This window comes from Anas platyrhynchos, chromosome 18 (genome assembly GCF_047663525.1).
Source record: "Anas platyrhynchos isolate ZD024472 breed Pekin duck chromosome 18, IASCAAS_PekinDuck_T2T, whole genome shotgun sequence".
NCBI lineage: Eukaryota > Metazoa > Chordata > Aves > Anseriformes > Anatidae > Anas > Anas platyrhynchos.
In genome coordinates, this window is record NC_092604.1 from 8216005 (window position 1) to 8237716 (window position 21712).

Here is a 21712-nt window from a genome sequence, read left to right on the forward strand (position 1 = left end):
GCGCTGCCAGCACTGGTGCCACTGCCAGGCAGCAAGAAATCCACTCGGGATGCTTCGCCAACGAGAGGTGCAGCAGCAGCTTGTGAAAATCAACCTTCACTGGAGGAGTTGTTCTAAGAACTGCTAGTGAAATTCAAGAACTTAAAAATTATGGATTCAGAGGAGCTTCCTCTCTTGTCTGCCCCACCGGAGCTGACTCCCTCATTATCCGTCGCTTCGGCACCAAGGAGGGCCAGGTGCTCCAATGACAGACGTGACACCATCACAGAGGGGCATTGCCATGCCACATCCTTGGCCTGCCCTATTATTATCGACCCTGTGCAAGGCACCGGGTTGTGGCAGCATCCTGATTGCAAGCTTTTACAACAAGCTCAAAAAATGGTTATGGACTATGGTTTACAATCCCAGGTGGCTCGACAGATAATTCAATAGATTTTCCAGGCAAAACCAACGTGTCCACTTGACTGTCAAAATTTGGCGCGCTTATTGTTAACTCCTTCCCCATTGTTATTGTTTGAAAGGGAATGGTTGAGGTCAGCACAGGGGGAAGCGGGTCAACTGCGTCAACTGGGGAACCCTCTGTATGGGATCACTGCAGAGATGTTAATGGGGACGGGTCCTTATCTCAATACCCAGATTTTGTTGCAGTTCCCTGCGATTATTCACCAAACAGCTGCGCAACTCACGCTGAGGGCTCTTCCTAATCTCCCAGGGGAAAAGAAAGCACCTCCATTCGCGTCTGTAGAACAGGCCCCTGGGGAACCATATGCTAAATTTATTGATCGGTTGTGGGCAGCAATTCCTGATCATCCTGATCTAACAGCGGAGTCTAAAAGCAGTGTGTTTAAAATGCTTGCATTTGATAATGCAAACCCCAAAACTCAAAACGTCTTAGTTACACTGCCGAGAACCACACCAGTGGAGGACACGTTGGTATAGAGAGCTGATCAGTGCAGGCAACCAGGTGTGGTGGCACAGGACTGTCACAGGTTTGGTTTTACGGTATCCCCCATTAACAAACAGGCCCCGGAGAAGCGCTATGAATGGTCAGTGCTTCTACAGGGGATGAGGAATTCCCCTCCATCACGTCAATTCTATGTGGCCTGGGCATTACAACCAATTCGGACAGCGTGGTGTGACATAATTATTTTCCATTATATGGATAACATTCTGTTTGGTAGGCCAGAATGCTTCCAGGATTCAGATTTAAAGTTTATACTTTGGAAGCAAAAGGGTTGAAGGTAGCCCCACAGAAGGAGGAGCTGCTCCAAGAACTGGTAGAGAAATTGGAGAACTTAAAAATTACAGATTCGGAGGAGCTTCCTCTCTTGTTTGCCCCACTGGAGCTGACTCCCTCATTATCTATCTGTATTTAACTATTTTAAATTCGTCTCAGTGTTCCGGTTAGGGTTACGTTTAGGGTTGTTTGGAAAGTGCAAACACAGAGAGTCCAGTTGCATGTGGAATTGTGTAAAGGCTCCCCAGGGGAGTTCAGGTGTACCCAAAGGCTTCCATTGGGAGCATGTTTTGATGGGAGAAATTGTTGCCTTAAACCCATAGATCAGAATTTAATGAGATTTTTTTAATCTTGAACATAGGAATAAAAGAATGTTTCAGCTTGGTAACGTAAGGCTTGCTATTACAACGCGACAAAAGAGCTACAAAATTAACAGGTTAAAGGTAGCAGTACATTTCTAGAAATGATCCCCAAAACTCCAAACTCTTTTATGTATTTTATTAAATAGGACTCCTAACTAGTTGAAGCCACAGATTTAGCTGTGGGGGAAAAGAAAGTTAAATCCATGTTATCGAAACTGAATTCAGCAGTTTGGTAGGAAAAACACACTCAGCAACTTCGGTGTGAGATGAAAATCACTAACTTATGGAATGAATTTGACTAGAAAGAATATCTTAGTTTATAAATACTGAATGTGACTGAATGACATTTAAATAGTTCCTGAAACACTGTATTTAATTTATAGGCAGAATATACTTATAAATAGTAGAATGACATACATTACAAAAATATACATTCCCTTAAACTTTTCTAACTCTTTAAATTATTAAATAAACTCTTTAATCCTTTAAACTCTTGGCTCATATATCATTAATAAATAATATATTTTTAAAACCATTTCTGTCCTATTTAATGAATAACCAAAATGCATGTCTCAAAACTACAATGCCTTAAGAAATTATTGAGAAAAAGACAACTAATCCAGACAAAAAAAACCAAAACACTTTCCTAAGTTTTCTTGTAACAACTGTAGTTACAGACAGAGAAGCTGCATTATTTACTCAGTGCCTGCACTAAAAGGAAAACCGTATCATATTTTACTTAAAAACTACTTTTGAAAAGAAACTAACCTGTTTACGGATGAGAATCTCTGGCCTTACCAGTTAAACAGAGTGACAGTATATATAAAAAAAGGAGCATAATATTATTCCAGCTGATAGCCAAAAAAATAAAATCAGTATAATATGTACTGGTAACACAGCAAAGATATTCTTCATTTGTTATAAATATTTATGTTATTTTTATATAGTCTTATAAACCGTTTAGGAAGCATGAGAAGATGGTAAATTTAAACATATTTGTAAGGTAACTGTAAGGTAAACTATTTGTTTAGTTAAAGTGACTAAGTAAAAATCAGAAGTCCAAGAAAACGAAGTTCAAAACCTAACAGCATGTCACCAAGCCTGTACTTTTAAAACAAACAAACAAACAAACAAACAAACAGTCAAAGATTCAAAGAATCCACCAGCAAGATTTCAATCAAGGCTACCAAACAATTCCAGTCAGACATTGCAATTAATTTGGGTATCTCGAAGACAACAGCTGAAAAAACACCAACAGATTTGAAAAAGTATACATACTGACCACAGAAATGGGCCTGAAAAGTTAACTTTTTAACATTTAACACATGAAAATAAATAAGCAACCCTCTAGCACTCACTGCTGTTCCTCTGTTAGACTCTCGACAATGCCTTGGGTTTCCCATAACGTCCCTTTCTTCTCCTGAAATGACAAATGAAGGGCAGAATTAATACAAACAGTTGTGACAATTTTACACATATTTTTCTGCATGTGAAATAATTTATGGATGAAACTACCTCTCGAAGTGTAAAGTTAGTGGCTCTTGTCACCTGTTTTCCACCTCTTTCCATAGCTGATGTGGCAACACCCACCTCTTTTCTTCCTTGCCTTAATTACTCCCCTTTTTGTTCCTGAACTGAAACCAGTTCTGCGTGCCTTGCATCACCCTCACATAACCTGCGTCCTGAAATGGGGGGGTTAAAGTTACCCATGGGGGGGTTAAAGTTACCCAATGCACTTCCCCCGAGGCCTGCTGAGAAGGCAGCACTGTGCAGGCTTCAGCTGCAGCCTGCCACGAGCCCTGCCTCTGCACGTGGATTTGCTCAAGGCTACGCAAGTTTGCAGCTCCTCATCCCTTCTGCATGCTCGATTTCTCTGGATTCTGCTGTATCCTCACTTCAACACTTAATTTTGTTTACCTAACTTAGGTCAAAGATGTATTGCCCTTGTTTTTACTTTCTCACATTTCCCTGCTTTTGTGGGTTTAAGATACACCGAGCTGTTTGTTTAGGTGTTCAGAGACCCAACACACTTATATTTATTTTTTAACAATCCCGGTACAAATTGAAAATATCATTCTAAAGATGACACAGGCGCATTTTACCACAGAGAATCTACCTGAAAGTCTCTTCCTGCTTTTTATTTCGAAAACAAGGTTTCCAAATTTGCAGCTAAAATCACCTGAGGCTGTGCCATCAAACCAGGGCAAACTGCAGTTCTTAGAGGTCTGAAAAACCTCAGCCAAGCAAGCAACCAACATATACGCTAATAAAGGAAAGGGTGGCAGAGGTGGTCTGTTCCTTCCTTTAAAAAAAAAGCAGCTACACATCCAAACACGTTCCTAAAATAGCAGCAAAGAACTGCTTATCAAAAATGAAGGTAGTCCTCGTGGTCCCCTGAGGATCCTTGAAGATTGCTTTTCCCGGAGCACAAAAAAAATATAGTTGCTGTGATAGAAATAAAATAGCACAGATTTATCTGAGAACTCTGGTGGTGCATTCGGGGTGCTGTAGGTTACCAGTAGCCACAATAAGGAGTTTGGCGACTTAACATCCAAATTAGATTTATGCTTTCAATGAAAAAATAATTATGCATTAAAAACCAAGACCAGCAGTCACTGAAAATCTGACTTCCTTACTTTCTTGATTAGAGCTGAGTTCACTGCTCCGTGTGCATACTGCCATAGATGCAGGATGAAATTAATTTCCTGGGAGGGCTGAAATCACGGGAGGAGGAGGCTTGTTCTGGGCACTCAACCAGTGCCTTGCAGCTGTCACTGGGGATGCCAAAAAAAGGGTCAGGGGGCACACAGCCTCTGCCTGCTCGGCAGTTGGCTGCCTCTTATAATCGGTATCAATAGGAAGGAAAAAAAAAAACCCTCATCTGTGCCATTCTGGAGGCTGCAGCAGCTGTGCTCTGAGGATGCCACGCAGTCCCACACGGAGGACTTTCCCCCTAAGGCACAGTCTCACCTGCTGAACAATGCCTCCGAGGGAGGGAGGAACCCCTCGTGCTGCTAACGAGAGTGGCAAGTATAGGGAGACCACTTCTTGACCATAAATACCAGGAAACAAAACTGCTCTTAGGCGTTGGTAAGATTGCAAGCACCCTTCTCACCTCCAAGAATACGCTTTTTTTTTTTTACACCTATATATTTTGTATGTTCTTCTACCTTTTTTAAGAACATTCCCTTAGATAGTCACATCTTTTAGGATGTGGGTTCCGCCTCACAGTCCCGAGGAAAGCACAAGCTATTGGCACTGGGGATTACGGTGGCTGAGGACAGCAGGATGCAAGAAGCAAGAGCAGCAGATGATCTGAGATCCTGTTCCCAGGCTCAGCTGACACAAATGCGGTGACCAACTTTGCAGGAGACATCCTTCACTCAGAAGTGTTATCAGCAGAAGTTAATTGCATCTTTGGACTAAGAACAGGAGGGAAAAACTGTGACACAAAACCCACTACTAATAATGATGATGAGAACAAACCATAGGAGCACTCTGGTTTCACGGTCCATGGTCAGAACCCCGTTTATTAAACATTATAAACGTATCAATGTACACCATTTCCTATATACAAATCAAGTTTATCAATTTTTAAAAAGTGCTGTTTGAAATTAGTTTTTTATTTAAAGCACAAGGTAATCGGAATTGCATCTTAACTGGAAGTGAATCAGTTCACGAGTAGTACTGAGCACACAGACACATTGACAGGGGCACACAACACCTTTTAAATCGTAAATGGTGATTTACTGAAACTTTTGAGGAGAAACATTCAGCTTATTTCATACAAACGGTACACAGTGCTTCCATCAGCTCTATTAAGCACAGTTTAATCCTTTTAAAGCAAGGTACTCTGAAAACTTCTATTTTAAAATACCAGCCTATTTACCTATTCCAAACAAAAGGCCTAAATCCTGCAACTGATTCAAGGCAGGCAAAAATATGTGCCCGTGTAGACTTAGTGCAGGCACGTGAGCTAAGTAAAAAACACTTTCCCAAGGTATCCTACCACAAAAATGAAATGCATACTGATCTCTTAAGCCAACCAACCAGCCCAAGGACTACAAAAAGGTGGCCAGACAGTAAGAAATGTCAAGTGACCACCACAGACGTGTTTAAAATGTAGCTGCACAACAGTACAAACACACAAAGGATGTTCTTTATTCCTCTACATGCCACGGTTACTTTTCCTACTCTATGCTATGCTGCAGTCTGCCAATATTCTGCAAATGCAATCACCTCTGGGGATACTAAGTGATACTGGATCCATTCTTGACTGCTTTTGCTCCGTTTTGCAGCGTTAAGGCCAGCCTCCAGGAAGACTGCTGAAGTGATTAAGAGACCAAGTGACACTAAATGGTAGTTTGGCTGAGAGAAGGTCTGCAGAAGACTGGAGAATATTGAATCAATTCACAGGACAAGATGCAAGAACGAACTACTCAAAGGACTTCACCACACACAAATGAAAATGACCAACCAACAGCTTAAATTCACCCCTTTCAGATTTTTCAATGAAACCGGTGCGGGGACACTTTTATTGTGATATGAACGCACTACTTCAATGTCACTTAAAGTCAGTACAAAGAAAAAGACAGTAGTGAAAAATTGTTTTATTCCAGGTGCTGGAAAGAGAGGCAGAGAGAGCTCTATCAGTACGAAAGAACAGTGCTGAAAATATCCTTGGCGTTTACGTTAGGAACTTCCTACAGCAAACCTAGCTTTTTGCTCTATTGCACAAAAATTGTAAATGAAAAAAGTTCACAGAAATGTAACATTTCAGAAACCACTTTTGAAAAAGGAAAGTAAGGGCACTCGATCGAAGAAAGTTCATTCGGAAAAAATCAAACCCCACCTCTGGGTAACTGCAGGGCATCAGAGCTGGACTCGAGAGCAACGAGGAAATGGTTCCAGCCTTGCAGGCCCATGAGTACGAAAGTAGTGAAATCCACAGAAATCGCGTTGTCTAAGTAGACATGCTCCTTCACTTTCTTCCCCACTTCAATTGTGCTTTGAATCACCTGCTAGCAGGAGGTTTCCAGCATTCAAAAGGTACTTTCAGCGGCTGCTGGGATTGCCTTACACAGGCTGTGTGGACAGACTGACCCACTTTGTTTACCTGGATCCGTGTTTGGATCTTCACGGGTGGATCTCCGCACCCACAGCTGCATCGACGCCGCTGGAATCCTGCTCAGCGAGCTCACCCAACAGTCCTCGGGGTGGGAGAGCTGAGACCCGCGCGTAAAACCACTACAAAGGATTGTCCTAAGGCAACTCGAATGTAAACAAATGTCAGATAGTCTGCTTCCGAAGCACAGCACTCGTATTAAATGCCGTGTTCTCCTAGGATCTCTCAACACATTGCCAAGTGTGTTCTGCGCGCAATCAGGTTTCCTTTCACTATATGATTAGAGGCCTCATAATTTAAAGCATGATCAGCCAGTATCATCTTATCTACAGCAACTACAGAATCCTGTAGTAATGTAAGCCCTAAAAATCATTATAAAAAATATTTCCTTAGAGCGCTTTAAATAATTTACAAAATTCTACAAAACCGAAGTATGTTTATCCGTGATATCCCTGTTAAATAGATGCCTTTTTCACATTAGTGTGTGTATGATATACATATATCAGCCTCTCCCACCATCTCTCATGTCTCAAGTTTTAAAGTTTTATCAAGATAATTGTAACAAGTTATTTCCTAAAAATACTGTTACTGTGGGGAAAAAAAAAAAAAAAGTGTACTTACATATGTGAAACTTTTACTTTCAAGAAGGAATCTGGGCAGTCCCCTGCGGGTGCATCAGTAAGTTTTGCACAGTTTTTGTCTAGAACTTCCTGCCCTTGGTCCAGCTCACAATCAGCTCCCCTATTCTGCACGGCAGGCAGTTTTCTTTCCAGACTGGATCTGGATACCTGAATTTCTTCCTGCCTGTCACTGTCCTGGTGGAGAACTTCTTCCTCCTTAATGCACACGTGCACGCTGTTATCCACGTGTGCTCCTCTGCTAGTTTTATCTGCTGTCGCAGTTAGCTCCTGCAGCGGGCAACCTGAACTTGGGTCTGACACGCTGTCCTGCTGGCTATTCTCTCCACTACTGCACACATGTATGCTCTCCTGACACGTCCCTCCACTAATTTTATCAGCTTTTACTGCTGCCATACCGTGTTGTGGGAGAGGGGGATCTAAACTCGAATCTGCCCAGCTGTCTTTGAGGATACCTCCTTCCTTCGTACGTATCTCTACGTTCTCAGCTTTGGATGTTCCTCTGCAAGCCTTATCTACTGTTACTGCTGCCACGCTCTGTTCCTGTGAGGGGAGATTCGAATGTGAATTTGAGTGGTCTCCTGCAGTGGCAGCCCTTTGGCAGCCCTCTGTGATACACAAAGGAGCAGCCTCCCGTCTTTCACAGCTTTCTGCTACATGGGAACCTGATGCTTCCACAGTGAGCTTCTGAGAAGAACTGGGTTCTTTTATTGCTGTCTCATTCTCCCTGCTAAATTCACCTTTTGGCTGGGAGGCTTCTCTTCCCTGCCTAAGTACGTCTGTATCCTGGGAATCTACCTCCATTCTTAATGCGCTGCTCTGGCTGAGCACCTGCTCTGCTTTTTGCTTTTTCATCAAAAGCATGGATTTCTTCCTTTCCCGAGCGTACTTGAGACCCGCGATAAATTTACTTGAAATTTTTAAGTGAAAGGTGTTCTTTCTTTTAGATCGAGATTTTGCATTAGCTACTTTGCGTACTTTACAACCTTCATTTTTGCCGTTTTTAGCTGCAAGTGTTTTCTGCACAGCTTCCTTATTAGGGACGTCCTTTTTACCTGTTGCATTTCCAGGTAACTCACCAGCAGCACCACCTTTAACCCCCCCTGTTCCTTGTTTAGCTTTTGACTGACCAGTAGTATGAAGATAAACATTCTCTGCCGAGGGAGCAGCTTTCTCACTGTCAAGTAACATTGCACTTTTCCCTTCCATTCTCTGAGAGTTCTTCAACTCGTTGTTTTGCTGGGACACTTTAGTCTTTTTACTCTGACCCAGCAAGAGGCCAACCTCATTTTCACCTGGCTGTTGCTTTGCCTTTCCTTTATTAGCAGTTTGTTTGGTCACCCTCAATAGGTCTAGAGTTGCATCATCTTTTTGCGTCTCTGAATTGCTCGCAGAGTCCTTAGCCTTTTCTGCCAAAAATTTCCTAATTTCCTGTTCAATGCTGTCGTCGCTATCCACTGAACTGCTATCATCAGCATCTGATACAGCTGTGAAAGTACATTTTTTATTCTTAGCTACCCGCAGGTTATTCTGGTTTGAAATTGGTTCGGGTTTATATCCTTTTTTAAGCTGTAAATCAAACTCTAAGTTCTTAATGGTTTCTGGCCTTTCATTTGAAAGTCTGACATTTACGTTGTCTGGAGGATTTCTGATTGCATTCTCTTTCACAGCTTTTCTAGATTTTGAGAGGCAACTTTTCAGTAGCACAGGATTTTTACATTTCCACTCATTTTGTTGGAGGCTGCTAAATTCATCCAGCAGCTGAGCGTCTGTCTCGGTAAACCTAACTCTCTTCTTGCACTGAGATTTCTGCTCCTTAGACTTCTTCTTTAATTTTCTTTTAGACCGTAAAAGGTCCTTGATAGCACTATCAAGGTCCTCATCACTATCCAGAGAACTGCTCTCATCAGCCGAACCGTCTCTGTCTTGAGTGTGGATGGTATTTTTCATAAGCTTTCTCGCACCACTCTGAACCTGCAAAAAAGGATTTACAGAATCCAAGGCCACGCATTTGTCAGTGGATCCGCACAACTCAGAAGACATCAGCTGCTGCTGGGTAGTCTCGTTGCTGTCGAGCCTCCGAGCATCACAGAGTTCTTCAGGGCTGTTCAGGGCACACCCCTCGAGGAGCAGAGGAGATTTTGAATAGGTATCCGGCTGGAAAAATCCCGTCCCCAGCTGTTCAGGTGCTTTTGATGCATCTTGTTTCACTACTCTGCCTTCCCTTTTAAGTCTCCTTTTACGACTCAGTGATAGCTTCAGTGTTTTGGGAAGAGAAGGCTCAAGAGTACCAGTGAGGCTGTTCTGATCAGATGGCAAAGGCATCTGGATCGAGCGTGACAGGCTGGGAGGCTTTGTTACGAGGCTTTCCGACTGAGCTTTCAGAGCCAAAAAAGCTCTGATTTCTTGCTCTATGCTATCATCACTGTCCACGAGGCTGTTGTCACTTTCACAAGGGGAGGATGAGAGAAGCTGGGGAGAAAAGAAGGAGTCCGTAGCGAGGGATCTGTTGTCACTTCCCATTTGGGATGGCATGATTGTTTTGGAAATATCGAGGATAGCTTCTGCACACATGAGTTCTGCAGATGTGTCTGCCCTGCAAGAGGCCTGCAGTGTGAGCTCACAAGCAGCAATCTTGTTCTCTGGAGCTACAAAGTGTCTGGCTTTTTTCAGTGGTTTAAACAGCTTGTTAAATTCATTGCTGGTGCTTTCTAACTCTGTCGACTTTGAATTAATCTCTTTTCTTTTGTTGCTGATAGGGTTTTTATGTTCTGGTGAGGCACTTTTTGTTGAGCTAATTGTCAGGCTTGCAGAAATGTTGGCTATCCCCTTGGCGTCAAATTGTTCCCTTTGCAAAAGGACTGAGCCTGTTGGGTGACCTCCCTCCTTCCTGATCTTCTCTAGCTGATAAAGCTGAATGGCTTCTTCAATGCCATCATCGCTACTTGAGTCGGAGGCGTGCACGCTCTCATTCAGAAGTGCTCCCCTCGTTTCCCAGTAATTAGCTCCACTTGCTTTATTTTGCTGCATTAACCAGGGCTGGCTGGCAGTGGCCATTTCTAGATAAGCGCGGTTCACTTGGTTGAAATCACCGGGCTCTTCCTGGATTTTAGCCTTCAGACACTTGGACTGCGTGCTGGTTTTCCGTAGCTTGGGATGGTGTCTCAAGAGGAGCGCGTTACAATCTTGCTTCATAGCACCACAGTTTGTTTTGTTAGTTGTTTGTTTGTTGCTTTTTAGGACAGATCTCACCTGGGAATCTTTTTTATCCTCCCCGAGTACACACTTGCTAATTTCTTGCTGCTTTTTCTCATTCAAGAACTGCACTATTTCAGCTTGTATGCTTTGTTCAAAGGAATCATCGCTGCTGATGCTTTGAGGGGAAGCGGGCTGTAGCCTTTTACCAAGTCCCAGCTGGTCAGACAGGTACTCTTCAGAGAGCATCTCTGCTTTAAATTTCACAGGTAGCAGGTCGCTAGACATTTTGTTCTGGGAGAACTGTCTCTTAAATCTTTTGTCTCTGCTTATATTTTCAGAACACTCTGCATTCCTCTGTAATGACTGGTCACTTTTGCTTTTTGCTTTCAAGTACTCTTGAATGGCTTCCTCTATACCTCGGTCAACAGAATCGTCACTATCAGAGTCAAGCAAGAGAGTCTCAAATCCCACGTTCACTTCCACTTCAGTGTCGACTGAACCAGCAGGACAACCACGCTCGGTATATTTAGGATGCTTCCGCAGCAACGTGCTGCTGGATGTGACCCTATTACCGGCGCCCTTTTCTCCCTTTTGTTTCTTCTGCATAACACAACCATACTCATTGTTCATACCCAGGGGAGACTCTTGACTTTGCAGGCTGTTTATGATCATCTGAACTTTTGCGCTTACAGAGGTTCTTGTGACGTTCCCTTCGGATTCAGAGAAGCAAACGGGGTATCTACAATTCCTTGCTGGCCCAAAGGACTCCCATTGTGTTTGAAGAGCTACCAAGGGAGAAGCATTCATAAGGAACATTCTAGCAGGCAACAGCAAAGTCCACGAAGGAAGCGTTTTTCAGACCGGTCTCTTTTCCATCCTATGATTAAAAAGAAGAAAATATTTTACTATGTGGAACTTTTCAGAAGTTAGATATGTAATAATACTTGGTGGTAGAAACCGTAAACCCAGGACAGCTTTTATTAGTTCTGGCTGGGTATTAAACACAAGCAGCAGAGGAACTTGAGTAGCTCGAGGAGAAAGAAAGGGAACCTATTTCTTCCTGAAACATGCTATACTGTAATAACCCCGAGAGAGAAACCATTCTGACCTCACTGCAGGACAAAACCTTTTGGTAGACACAAATCTTCAGGAATTTGCGAGGGTAGTATTATATTATAAACCCCAAACAGAACGAGGCCTGTTTAGAGGGACAGTGAAAAAAGTCGACAGAACGACTGACACCCCAAACAGAACTTCTACGCGGTCGCTCAAGGGCAGAAGGTTTCACCTGCAGCATTGTTTGGTGGGATGAAAACAACTCCTGGCTGGAACAAGACATACAGCAGCCCCCGTTAAAAAAAAATAAAAAAATAAAATACAGCAGTGGGGCTCTTCTCTAAGCCCGATACACCGTCTCCCCTGCAAACTCAGCCAGCTCCAATCGCCAGTTCCAATCCACCAGCCTAGAGATGTGCTTTTACCTCCAAATTCTCTCCATCTTTACTCCTGTCCATTACTTCCTAGCTTTGGTTTCAAATTAATCAGTGGCAATAAATATTTTAGAGACCTTATTGGATTAAATAATATTTAATAATATTTTAAGCAGCTATCATTCTTAATATTTTAGCTAATATTTTAAAGAATGACTATGGTGATAACTCTGTAAAACTTATGTATTTGCTTATGTATAAATGTATTTGCTACTAAGAAAAAGATAACAGACAACCAGGGATGACAACGCTTTATCACTTTAAAAGAGCAGAGTGCTCCAACACAGATTGTAGTACAGCATGATAAATGCGTGTGTCAAAAGTATTCTGGGACCTGTGCTCAGGGATCAGTTTTATTGCCAACTTGTTGGGAGACTGGAATATTCTTGAAATCTTATTGACTGAGACAGAGTCACCCTGAACATGCCTCACACAATGTCCACAGGGTGGTTAGCTCTGAAAACACAGCTGGTAATGTTTTGCCTTTTCACTCTCTGATTCTCCGCTGAAGAACATCTTAGCATTTTAGCACATTTTAACCAAACCTTTGGCTCTGGACATCCATTGCTGGTTTTCTATTCCTCAGCATTAATCAGTTTCAAAACATCAATCTTGCAGAATTAAAATTGTAAGTGCAGCGATCAAGAACATTTTCGCCTGATGGTTGGTACTTGGAGCAAGCTGACACGCTGTTTAAATTCCACCTTTTCAGTCAACTGAAGATAGTTTAGATTTACTTCTGCTCTACGCTCGCCAATAAAATCCGAGCCCTCCCAGCCTTTCACATACAAAGCCGTGAGGTACCCTGGGAAGCGTCTCACAGAAGCAGCTCAGAAGCCTGCTGTGATGCAGGTCACAACTGAAACTTTTAGGAAAATGTGAATGAACAGAAAATTTCTAAAACAGTCTCCAACACATCCACTGGGGCAATGATAAATTAAAAACGGTTTTCGTTATAATAAGCAGCAAAGCTTCAAACAGTCAGAAATTAGAACACCTAATTATCCCGAAGAAATGCAATTAACATACTTAAGATTCCAGCTTCATTTAAAAAAAAAAAAAAAAGAAAAAAAAAGCATATATTTCGTATTAACCTACTTCCACAGTTTCCAGAGAAGGGGCAGATGTCTTCATTATCCCACACTCGGATGGCTGTGGCACTACAAACATTACACAGCGTTGAGACTAACTTTCACACCGCCCCTTCGGGCCACGGCCAGCATCCTAGTGGCAGCTGCTGAAACTCAACTGTGTGCTGGTAAATCAAAGGGACGTGCGTTAATAACACCTGTGTTTATTTACCACCTCTGATGCCGAAATATGACCGCCTTTGGAGAGAAAACATGATGGGTGTTGTGGTAATGCACCACGACGCTTGGGGCTAGGACGGGATGCCGAACCCCAGGCACAGCTGATGGGGACAACTTTGCGGCTCCCCAGCCGTGGCTGATGGGGACAACCTTAATGCTCCTTCCTCACACAGCCGAAAACCCTCTTTTGGGTATAATTTGTGGAATCGCAGCCTGGTTTGGGCCGGGACAGCCCTCAGAGCACACCCAGTGCCACCCCCTGCTGTGGGTATGACCCCACCAGCCCAGACTGCCCAAATCTCCCCAACCAGGGTCTCACCTCCCTCATAATTTCTCTGTGTCCCCCCCCAGCTCCGTGCCTCAGTTTCCCCTCTGGGAGCAGGAGATGGGGAAGGACGGGGGCGAGGGGGAGGCGAGGAGATGGCGGCGGGCCCATCGCCCGCTGCCTCCCGGGGGGCTCTGCACCCACGGACGGGACAAACTGGGGGTCGTAAGGGGGGCCCTGCCCACCATGAGGTGGCTTTGAGGGACACCCACAAAGGCTGCGAGGGGACACCCACAGAGGGGGTGTGAGGGGACACCCTGCGGGGGGGGACACGGACGGACCACGAGGGGCCGTGAAGAAGCCACGAAGCGGCCCCACAGCGCGGGGGACACCCTTAGGGGTCCCGGTTAGCAGCCGGGGGACAGCACCGGGCACCCCCCGAGGCCGGCGGGGCGCCCCCTTCCCTCGCCGTGCCCGCCTCAGGCCGGGCCGAGCGGCGCCGCCATGGCTCCCCCTTCCCGCCTTCCGCCGCCCTCCGCCGGGCTCGGCCTCGGCTTCGGCCCCGCCGCCTCCTTCTCCTTCTCCACCTCCTCCTCCTTTTCCTCCTTCTTCCTCCTCCCGACCCTCACCTGCTGCCTCCACGGAGGTGACCGAGGCGGGAACGAAGCGGGGGACCAGGCAGCGGCGTCCCGGTGCTTGCTTCCCTTCCCCGGGGGCCGCTCGCAGCCTCTCGGTCGCGCCCCGTTCCCCGGCTTCCGAGCGGCCGCTGCCCGCCGAGCTCGGTGCAGGGGCGGGCGGTTCTTCCTTCCCTGCCCCCGGCCAGAGGGAGGCATGCGCCGCAGGGCTCCGCCGGGGAGGCGGGGGGCGGCCGGGCCGGGCCCTCGGTGGCCGCCGGTGCTCGCTGAGGGGGCGGCGGGGCAGCACCGGGCGGCACCGGGGCGGTTCGGCCTCGTTACCGGGGCTCAAAGAGAGGCACGGCCGGGCCCCTAGGAAGGAGGCTGCAGCCCTCATGGCTCTGCTGTAAGGGGAGGAGGACAAGGGGGCGGCCGGTTGTCGTGGGTGCAGCCCCACGGTGGGGAAAAGGCGAGGTGTGGGCTCCGTACCTCGGCCCCCCTCCCCTGGAAACACGCGTGTGGGGTGGGTGGGAGCGTGGCCCCGGCTGTGGAAATAATCCCCACGGGTTGCAATGTGCTGCCCGCAGGAGAACTCGCAGCGTTTCCTTCGGGGAGCAAAGGGAACTAGGCTTAAAATGTCAGCAAAGCTATGACAAAGCTAAACCTAAAGTTTGGGGTGTAACGCTGAAACTGGTTATAAGAGCCAAAGCCTGCTTTGTTTGTTTGTTTTCTTTCCAGAAACTTGCTGCTACAAGTACAGGTTACCCACTGGAAAACCCCTGTGCTTCCTGGGGTTACGGCCGTCCTGACCCACCCGACTGTGCCCTTGCTGCAGGGCCACATCCATGCCGACGGCATTACGGATCCCAAAGCACCAGGATCCTCCCTTATGGGACACCCGTTTCAACCTGCTCCTTCACTAGAAGCTTCAGGATCACTCATAGCTCTTGGTTTCTACATCTTCACAAGCACTTCCATTCTGACTTTCTGTTAAATAAATAAATTAACACTTTAACCACAGGTGCTGCCTGTTCTCATTTTGCCAGTGCGTTTTATAGTTGTGGTGCTTGAATACCTGTGATAGTACAGGTGAAACTGGCATCTTTTGGCTGGGTGTTGCTGAAATCAGTAGGGAAATGCTCAGGTGATGAAACATCAAGTGAACAGCAGTAGGGAACAGCAGGTACAAAGGGTCCCGGGATGAAGAGGGTGGCAGCTCGTGGCTGTGCAGACCAGACACTGTGCTCCCATCCCGCTGGGCTCCTCTGTGGTTAAAGGAATTATTCCCAGTGCACAAGAATGTGGCAGATGTCAGGGCCCGTTGCCCTTCATAGGTGTATCACACAATCATTTTCCCTATCCCTCTCCATTCAAAGCTCCAGGCTCTTTGCATGAGCACGGTGGCTGACGCTGCCATTTCTGCTGCAGCTCTGACGGCACATCACAGCCCTGCAACTCAGGAGAAGTTTAACTTGGAGCTAGGGGACAGTTTCCTGATGTGGTGTTACACATCGGTGAGAGTTAGCTCAGCTCCGAGCGAATCCATTCTGTCCTTGCTGAAAGAGGTGTTGCTGGAGCTAGTGATGCTCCCAGATTGAGCCTGCCCTGTCCCTGGTACGGGTGCAGGGTGGGTGCTGGATGCTGCAGCTCTTTGCTGCAAGGCTTCTCTGATGTTTTTGTGCTCAATCTGCAGCAATACATCACAGGATTTGGGGCTGACGTATGCCATGTGCTGTGGAAGGTTTTCTATCCGCTTTCACCCTGAAGGTGCTTCTTTTGGGGAGCATTTTCAGCCTGAGGCAGAAGGAATTGTGCTCTTTCCTAGACTCCAATCTCATATTCTAATCTTTTTTTAAAAATATATTATTATTTTTTCCCCAGGAGTTGCTTACCTACCGGACCAGGTCTGATCCTGCTTTTATTCAGGACATGAGACAGGACCATGTTTCAAACAATCACGCACATTTATAGACTCAGCTTAATTTATCTCCTGCTCTTACAATAAATAAAACAGCTTTTTTTTTTTTTTTTTTTTTTTTTTTTTCTTCTGGATATGCAATAAGCTTTTATATTCTGAAATGGCTCGCTTGAATGAAACTGCTGAAAACAGCACAGCCAGCATCTGTGTGCAGAAGAAAACAATGAACATGCTTTTCCTTAGCTGCAGAATTGCAGCCCGGAGGTGAGGAAACTTTGCTCTTTTCACCATGTTCCTCCTAATGCCACTCCAAAGGAAAGAAAGGGCTCTTGTATTCGTGTATCCTCCCAGGCCAAGTCAATTTGCATGTGAATGCACTTTAAAAATAAAATTAAAGTCAGAGCGATGGCCAGAAGCCTGATAAATGTGCTTGTGCACATGCAGTTGCTTGGAGGGGAGGGAGGCTGGCTGCTGCTGGAGAGCACTGCTGTCACTGGCGGGGGTGGCAGTTTATGGCCCCGCAGAACAAGTTGGCCTCCATGTGCATCCTTTCACTTGAAATAAAAACGAAGCCTCTCCCCGAGGTCCCATTAGGGATGATTTGTCTTCCTGATCCATGATCTTTGTGGAAATGAGAGCAGTGGTCCCCATCCGCGCGTCCCTGGTGGATGGATGACAAAGTCACAGGCACTAATTGGACCCCTTGTTAGGACGGCTGGGATGGCAGGGAAATGTTCATGTTTTCAAAATGAAACATCTTCCCTGACCTCAGGATCTGCTCATCCCATTTGCAGCTTATTGCAGGGGGTAGGAACAGGCTCTCATTAGAGGTGGCTCCGGCCACATTAGAGGCGAAAGCTGCTGTGGATTATCACGGCTGAAAACAGAGTTCAGGTGATGCCTTTTTTTTTTTTTTTTTTTTTTTTTTTTTCCCATAACGAAAAAAGACAAGATTAAAACCAAAATAGTAAGAATGAAAGGACTCACCTCGCAGATGTTCCTGTTGTCTGGAAACCTGTGGCTTCAAGGCCAATTACAGTCCTCACGTGGAGCTGTGTTCCAACGCCAGGCATTTCTGCGCTGCAGTTTGGCTGGGATGTGAGTCACATCCGATGCCAGCCAAGGGCACAACCACGTCTAGGACGTGGGGGAAATCGATAGAGCCTTAGGTTCTGCAAAGCTTTTCCTCTGCTGGTGCCAGCTGTGAATTCACCAAGTGTGCCGTTAAGTTTCGGGGTGAAACCACTCCATTAAAGTGAAATCCCACCAGGACCTTTAAGTTTTTGGTGGAAGCCGTGTATGGGAAAAGATGCGGAGTGAGCGTGGTCTGCACCTTGAGCTCAGCCAGTATTTGGGGTCCACGTATCACGAGGCTCCACCGAGCTTCAGGAGGTCCAAAAGTTTTGGCAAAAAATAAAATAAAATAAAATAAAAAAGCAGTGCAAGCATTGGCTTTAAATAAATTGAGTAGGCTGCTTCTCTTTGGTTCAAAACAAGGCTCAGGTGGGGCTCGAGCACCTGCTTCCCTCCTGCATGAATTTGCTCGTGCTGTAAGCACATGGCACGTCCCAGGGCAGCGGTGGTGGCCCCGGTCCTGTATGTCCCCCCCTCGGTTCAGCCCCTTCAGTCTGACCGCAGGCAGCACGTCAGCTGGAGTACAACTGCATCATGTAGTAACATGGCAAATTGAAGGGTTTAGTTGTTATTTAATAAATGCCAAGGAGACTCATGAGGCCTCGAAGTTATAATAGAAAGATCTAATTTAGAAAAAAAAAAAAAAAAAAAAAGGGATAGAGATGCCTGTGAAAGCTGCCAGCCAGCAGCAGATATTGAACATTTCTATTTACCCTCCGAGCGCAGCAAGCAGCCGTAGCAGCAGGGCTGGTGCTGCCGGGGAAATGGCACCGGGGGCTGGTGGAGGGCTGGGGTCCGGCTCTCAGAGGAGCCAGCACAGATCCCACAGCCGTGGGAGGCTCCTCTCTGTCTTGCCCCAGCAGCCTCCGTTGTAGTAAATCAACCTTGCATGTCAGATTTGTATATATATATATATATATATATATATATATATATTTTTTTATAGAGAACCACTGGTTCTGTGAAACGCATCCGGTAGAAAGTACAGCACAGAGGCATGGTGACAGGGTGTGTTTAGTGGTTTTGAGTCAAATCCGGCGAACTTCCCGTTCGTTACTGACCATTAAAAGGCAGCTGAAGGGCTCCAGGGTGTACAAGTGCCCGGTTTAGAAGATGACCCCTTTCGGTGGTAACTCCTGGGTGTCTGGCGTGAGGAGACAACCCCAGAAGGACAATGCGGTGCCAAGAAGAGTGACTGAAACCCTTCCAAATAAACTTGATATCATATGGTGCTGGACAGTTGTGAAGTGAGGGCACCTCCCTTGTATTCTGGAACTTGAATCTTTGACTGGTTTCAAAGATGCCCTTGGCACAATCCCGCTTGTGCCCGTTAGGTGTCACAGTGCCGCCTCCAGCCCTGGCACCTCGCAGAGCAAAGAGATGTGAGCCTGAGAAGCCCCTGAGGCACCCATGGGGCAGGGACCAAGCCGTGGGAGCTCACGGGCAGGAACCTGGGGCTTTCTGCTGGCCACAGGCAGCTCTGGGACCGCAGCCTGCTCCTCCTGGGGCCGCAGGCTGAGTGCACGCAGCATCCTCTTGGGGACGAGTGGTTGGAGTTGAGTGCTGAAGGCTGGTGCCAAGCCATCGAGCAGCATGCTTGCACGGTGCCAGGGCAGCTCGCATGTTTCCTGCATCTCAGGGCTCGGGAGCACTGAGGAACGCAAGGGTTCATTCCGAGACAAAGTCCCTTTCTTTCTTTTTTAATGAACTATTTGCAGTTTCCCGCAGCAGCGCTTTGATTTTGGCCACGGGCTTGGATACGAAGGCATCGGGTGCCATGAGCTGTGGTGAAAGGTGATGGAAAGGGGTCCGGGAGCTTCAGAACGGACTTTGTAAAGGGCAAGATCAAAGCTGTGCAGTGGGATTGCTGCTTTCCCTGCCACGCAAAGAAAAGCCATAATGAAACTGAGGTGCTGCGGTCGCGATATATTTCAAAAGGAAACCTCTTTGCCTTTGTGCTGCAATTGCTGTGAGCTTTGAGGGAACTGGCGGAGGAAAAGAAAATGCCCTGTACCCTCCAGCTCCTGTTATTATGGCTCTGCTGGCTTCTGCTGAGAAGTCCCAGCAAGACCACGGACTTGTCCCTGCGCTGCTAAGTGTCATGTTTGCAGAGCACCTTTCTGACCTGCCCAGGAGCATCCCTGCAGCCCCCTCAGAGCAGTGCTGGGGAACCTGCTGGGAGGGCTGGAGGCTGCCTGGGGTGCACCTGGATAATGCCCAAGCATCACAGGCATCCCTTGGGATCACAGCACGGACCTGATGTGGACCTGATGTCACATTGGAGAGGTTGTGCCTCCCTCCTGAGCTGATCTGGGAGCAAAGTGCCTTCTCCTGAACCACGGGGTGATTTCCTTCACCACGGGGCAGGGGCATTTGTGGGCTCCCTTCTGGCAGCTCCCAAAGCTTGCAGCCGCAAGCACTGAGGCACTGAGCCCCAGAGATGGGGCTGCAGGGTGTGTGGGACGCTGGAGGAGCTCGTGCCCTGCAGCACAGTGCCCGAAGCTGGCACTAAAAGAAATAGGAACTTCGTTCAGCTCCAGCCGTGATGCGACTCCACCAACATCCGTATGGGAGCTCCAGGTGCCCAGCAGAGCCGGCTGCAGCACCCTCCCACCCCACTAGCTCCAAGCCAGCTTTTTCAAAAGGCATCTTCCCGTTTAGGAAAGCTTTTCAGATCACCTTCAAGGAGTGCTCTCTATTTTTAGCACTCGCGGACTCTCTTGGCTGCAAACAACTGAAGCCTCTTGCAGCGAATTCACAACGGGGTTGCTGGCAGGAGTTCAAAGCCTCGGACCAGAGCACGGCACAAAGGGATCGCCTTCCCCCCGAGGTCCCCGTGGAGCAGGATGAGTCCATGCTGCCCCCACAGGATGCTGCCACCACCCCAGTCACACTGGGGTGGCCGGGGAGGGGACATGGTGGGGTTTGCAGTGCCCAACGGGGCTCGCTCGCCCACAGCTTCGCACATGCAAGGCGCATTTTGTGCGAGCAGGCTTTGATTAAGGATTTGGGAACTGCTGCTGCTCGGCTGAGCGGCCAAAATGCTGCATTAAATAAGGTTTGGATCAAGCCAAAAATCACCACTCTTTTGGGTTTTCAAACCGGTTAAATATATATATATATATATATATATATATATAAATCCATGCTGAGACAGCAAAACCACACAGCTCTTTGACCTGAGCTCTCCTCCAACAAACCAGCACAGCCACCCTTGGCCAAGCAGCCAGACAGAGCAAAAACCTCCCGGCTGCTCTGCGGGGTGCAGGCACCTCCCAGAAGCCATTTCAGGGTGGTAGGAGCAGCATTTGGCAAATATGCCCGAAGTATTTCCCTCCCCCAGTCCTCATCCTGAGCCCAGCGTGGGCCAAAGTCACCTCCTGGTGCTCCAGGGGCAGATTCCCCCTGCCGGTCCCCAGAGCTATTGGGGATGGAGAAATATTAACCGAGCACTGCGAAGGGCTTTGGGGCAACAGAGCCAAAAAGGGAACACTGGACGAGATCAAATCTTGTCTTTTTGGACCATGTTAAAACCATAGTATGTAGGGAGGTGCTTGCTCCTGGATGGGGTTAGTGCTGATGGCATTATCCAACAACCCTTTTAAAATGTCCTCTTGTCCTGGCATCGAATCCTCAGGCTGTGGTCTGTGCCCTTTGGAAAACAACCCAAACCCTCTCTGGCCCATCCTGCACCCTTGGGACAACTGGGGTGAGACAGCAGCATGGGGTTAGAGCACTTGACCCAAAATTTGGCTCCTGCAGAGTGAGCGATGCTGCACCCGTACCCGGCACTGCCCTGGGGAGACGCACCCCGAAGCACCAGTCCCATCACCCGAAGCACTTGGCTGCATCCTACACGGTGTGGGGCAAGGGCAGGCTTCCCTGCTCATCCCCAGCTTGGCCGTGGCTCAACAAAGCCACGAGCACGGGTGGGAAGGAGCGGGGGCAGCCCCCCGGGCTGTGGGGCAGGCGTGCGGGGGCCGGGAGCAGCTCGCAGCCGTGCACGGCCCACGGGAAGGAGCCGGCTGCGAGGAGCTCGTGGGAGGAGGAGAGAACCGGGTGTCAGCAAGCAAGGCAGATTGAGAGCTGAGACGCGTCCGTGGTTGCGTTTGGGATGTGATCAGCATTGCCTTGTGACTTGCACAATCTGCAGAGGCATGAGTGGTAGGCAAAAAAAAAAAAAAAAAAAAAAAAAGAAAGAAGGCAAAGAGTGGGAATGGAGCTGCTGCATCCCTCGTGCTGCAAAGGAGGGAGAAGCCCTTCCCTGCGTCCCTCCAGCCATGGCCCTGGTGTTTTGCTGCCCAGATCTGGATGGAGGAGCTGTGTCTGCACAAACCTGCCTCGTGCTCCCGCTCTGAGCAGCGGCGTGGCCCCAGCACCCTGCGGAGCAGCAGCAGGATCCAGCAGGGCAGGAGGGCACT

At 47.4% G+C, this 21712-nt stretch overlaps 1 protein-coding gene and 1 long non-coding RNA gene across 4 annotated transcripts; one reads left to right on the plus strand and one right to left on the minus strand.

The window, feature by feature from the left end:
• Positions 1-1721: 1721 nt before the first annotated feature.
• On the minus strand, positions 1722-14394 carry PPP1R26 (protein phosphatase 1 regulatory subunit 26). 3 transcript variants are annotated; one of them, XM_072025214.1, is made up of 4 exons: positions 14255-14394; positions 13149-13305; positions 7346-11437; positions 1722-3019 (listed from the first exon to the last, which is right to left on the minus strand). In XM_072025214.1, the coding sequence occupies exons 3-4, from the start codon at positions 11374-11376 to the stop codon at positions 2971-2973; spliced, it is 4080 nt and encodes a 1359-aa protein (XP_071881315.1). In that variant the 5' UTR covers positions 11377-11437; positions 13149-13305; positions 14255-14394; the 3' UTR covers positions 1722-2970. The 3 variants fall into 3 exon arrangements, with proteins under 3 accessions (XP_071881315.1, XP_071881316.1, XP_071881317.1); XM_072025215.1 differs by lacking the exon at positions 13149-13305 and having other exon boundaries at positions 14255-14393; XM_072025216.1 differs by lacking the exon at positions 1722-3019 and having other exon boundaries at positions 5097-11437.
• A 111-nt stretch (positions 14395-14505) lies between these two features.
• On the plus strand, positions 14506-15259 carry LOC113845448 (uncharacterized). The gene is made up of 2 exons (XR_003501015.3): positions 14506-14645; positions 14978-15259. It is a non-coding gene; the product is annotated as an uncharacterized lncRNA (long non-coding RNA).
• Positions 15260-21712: the final 6453 nt, after the last annotated feature.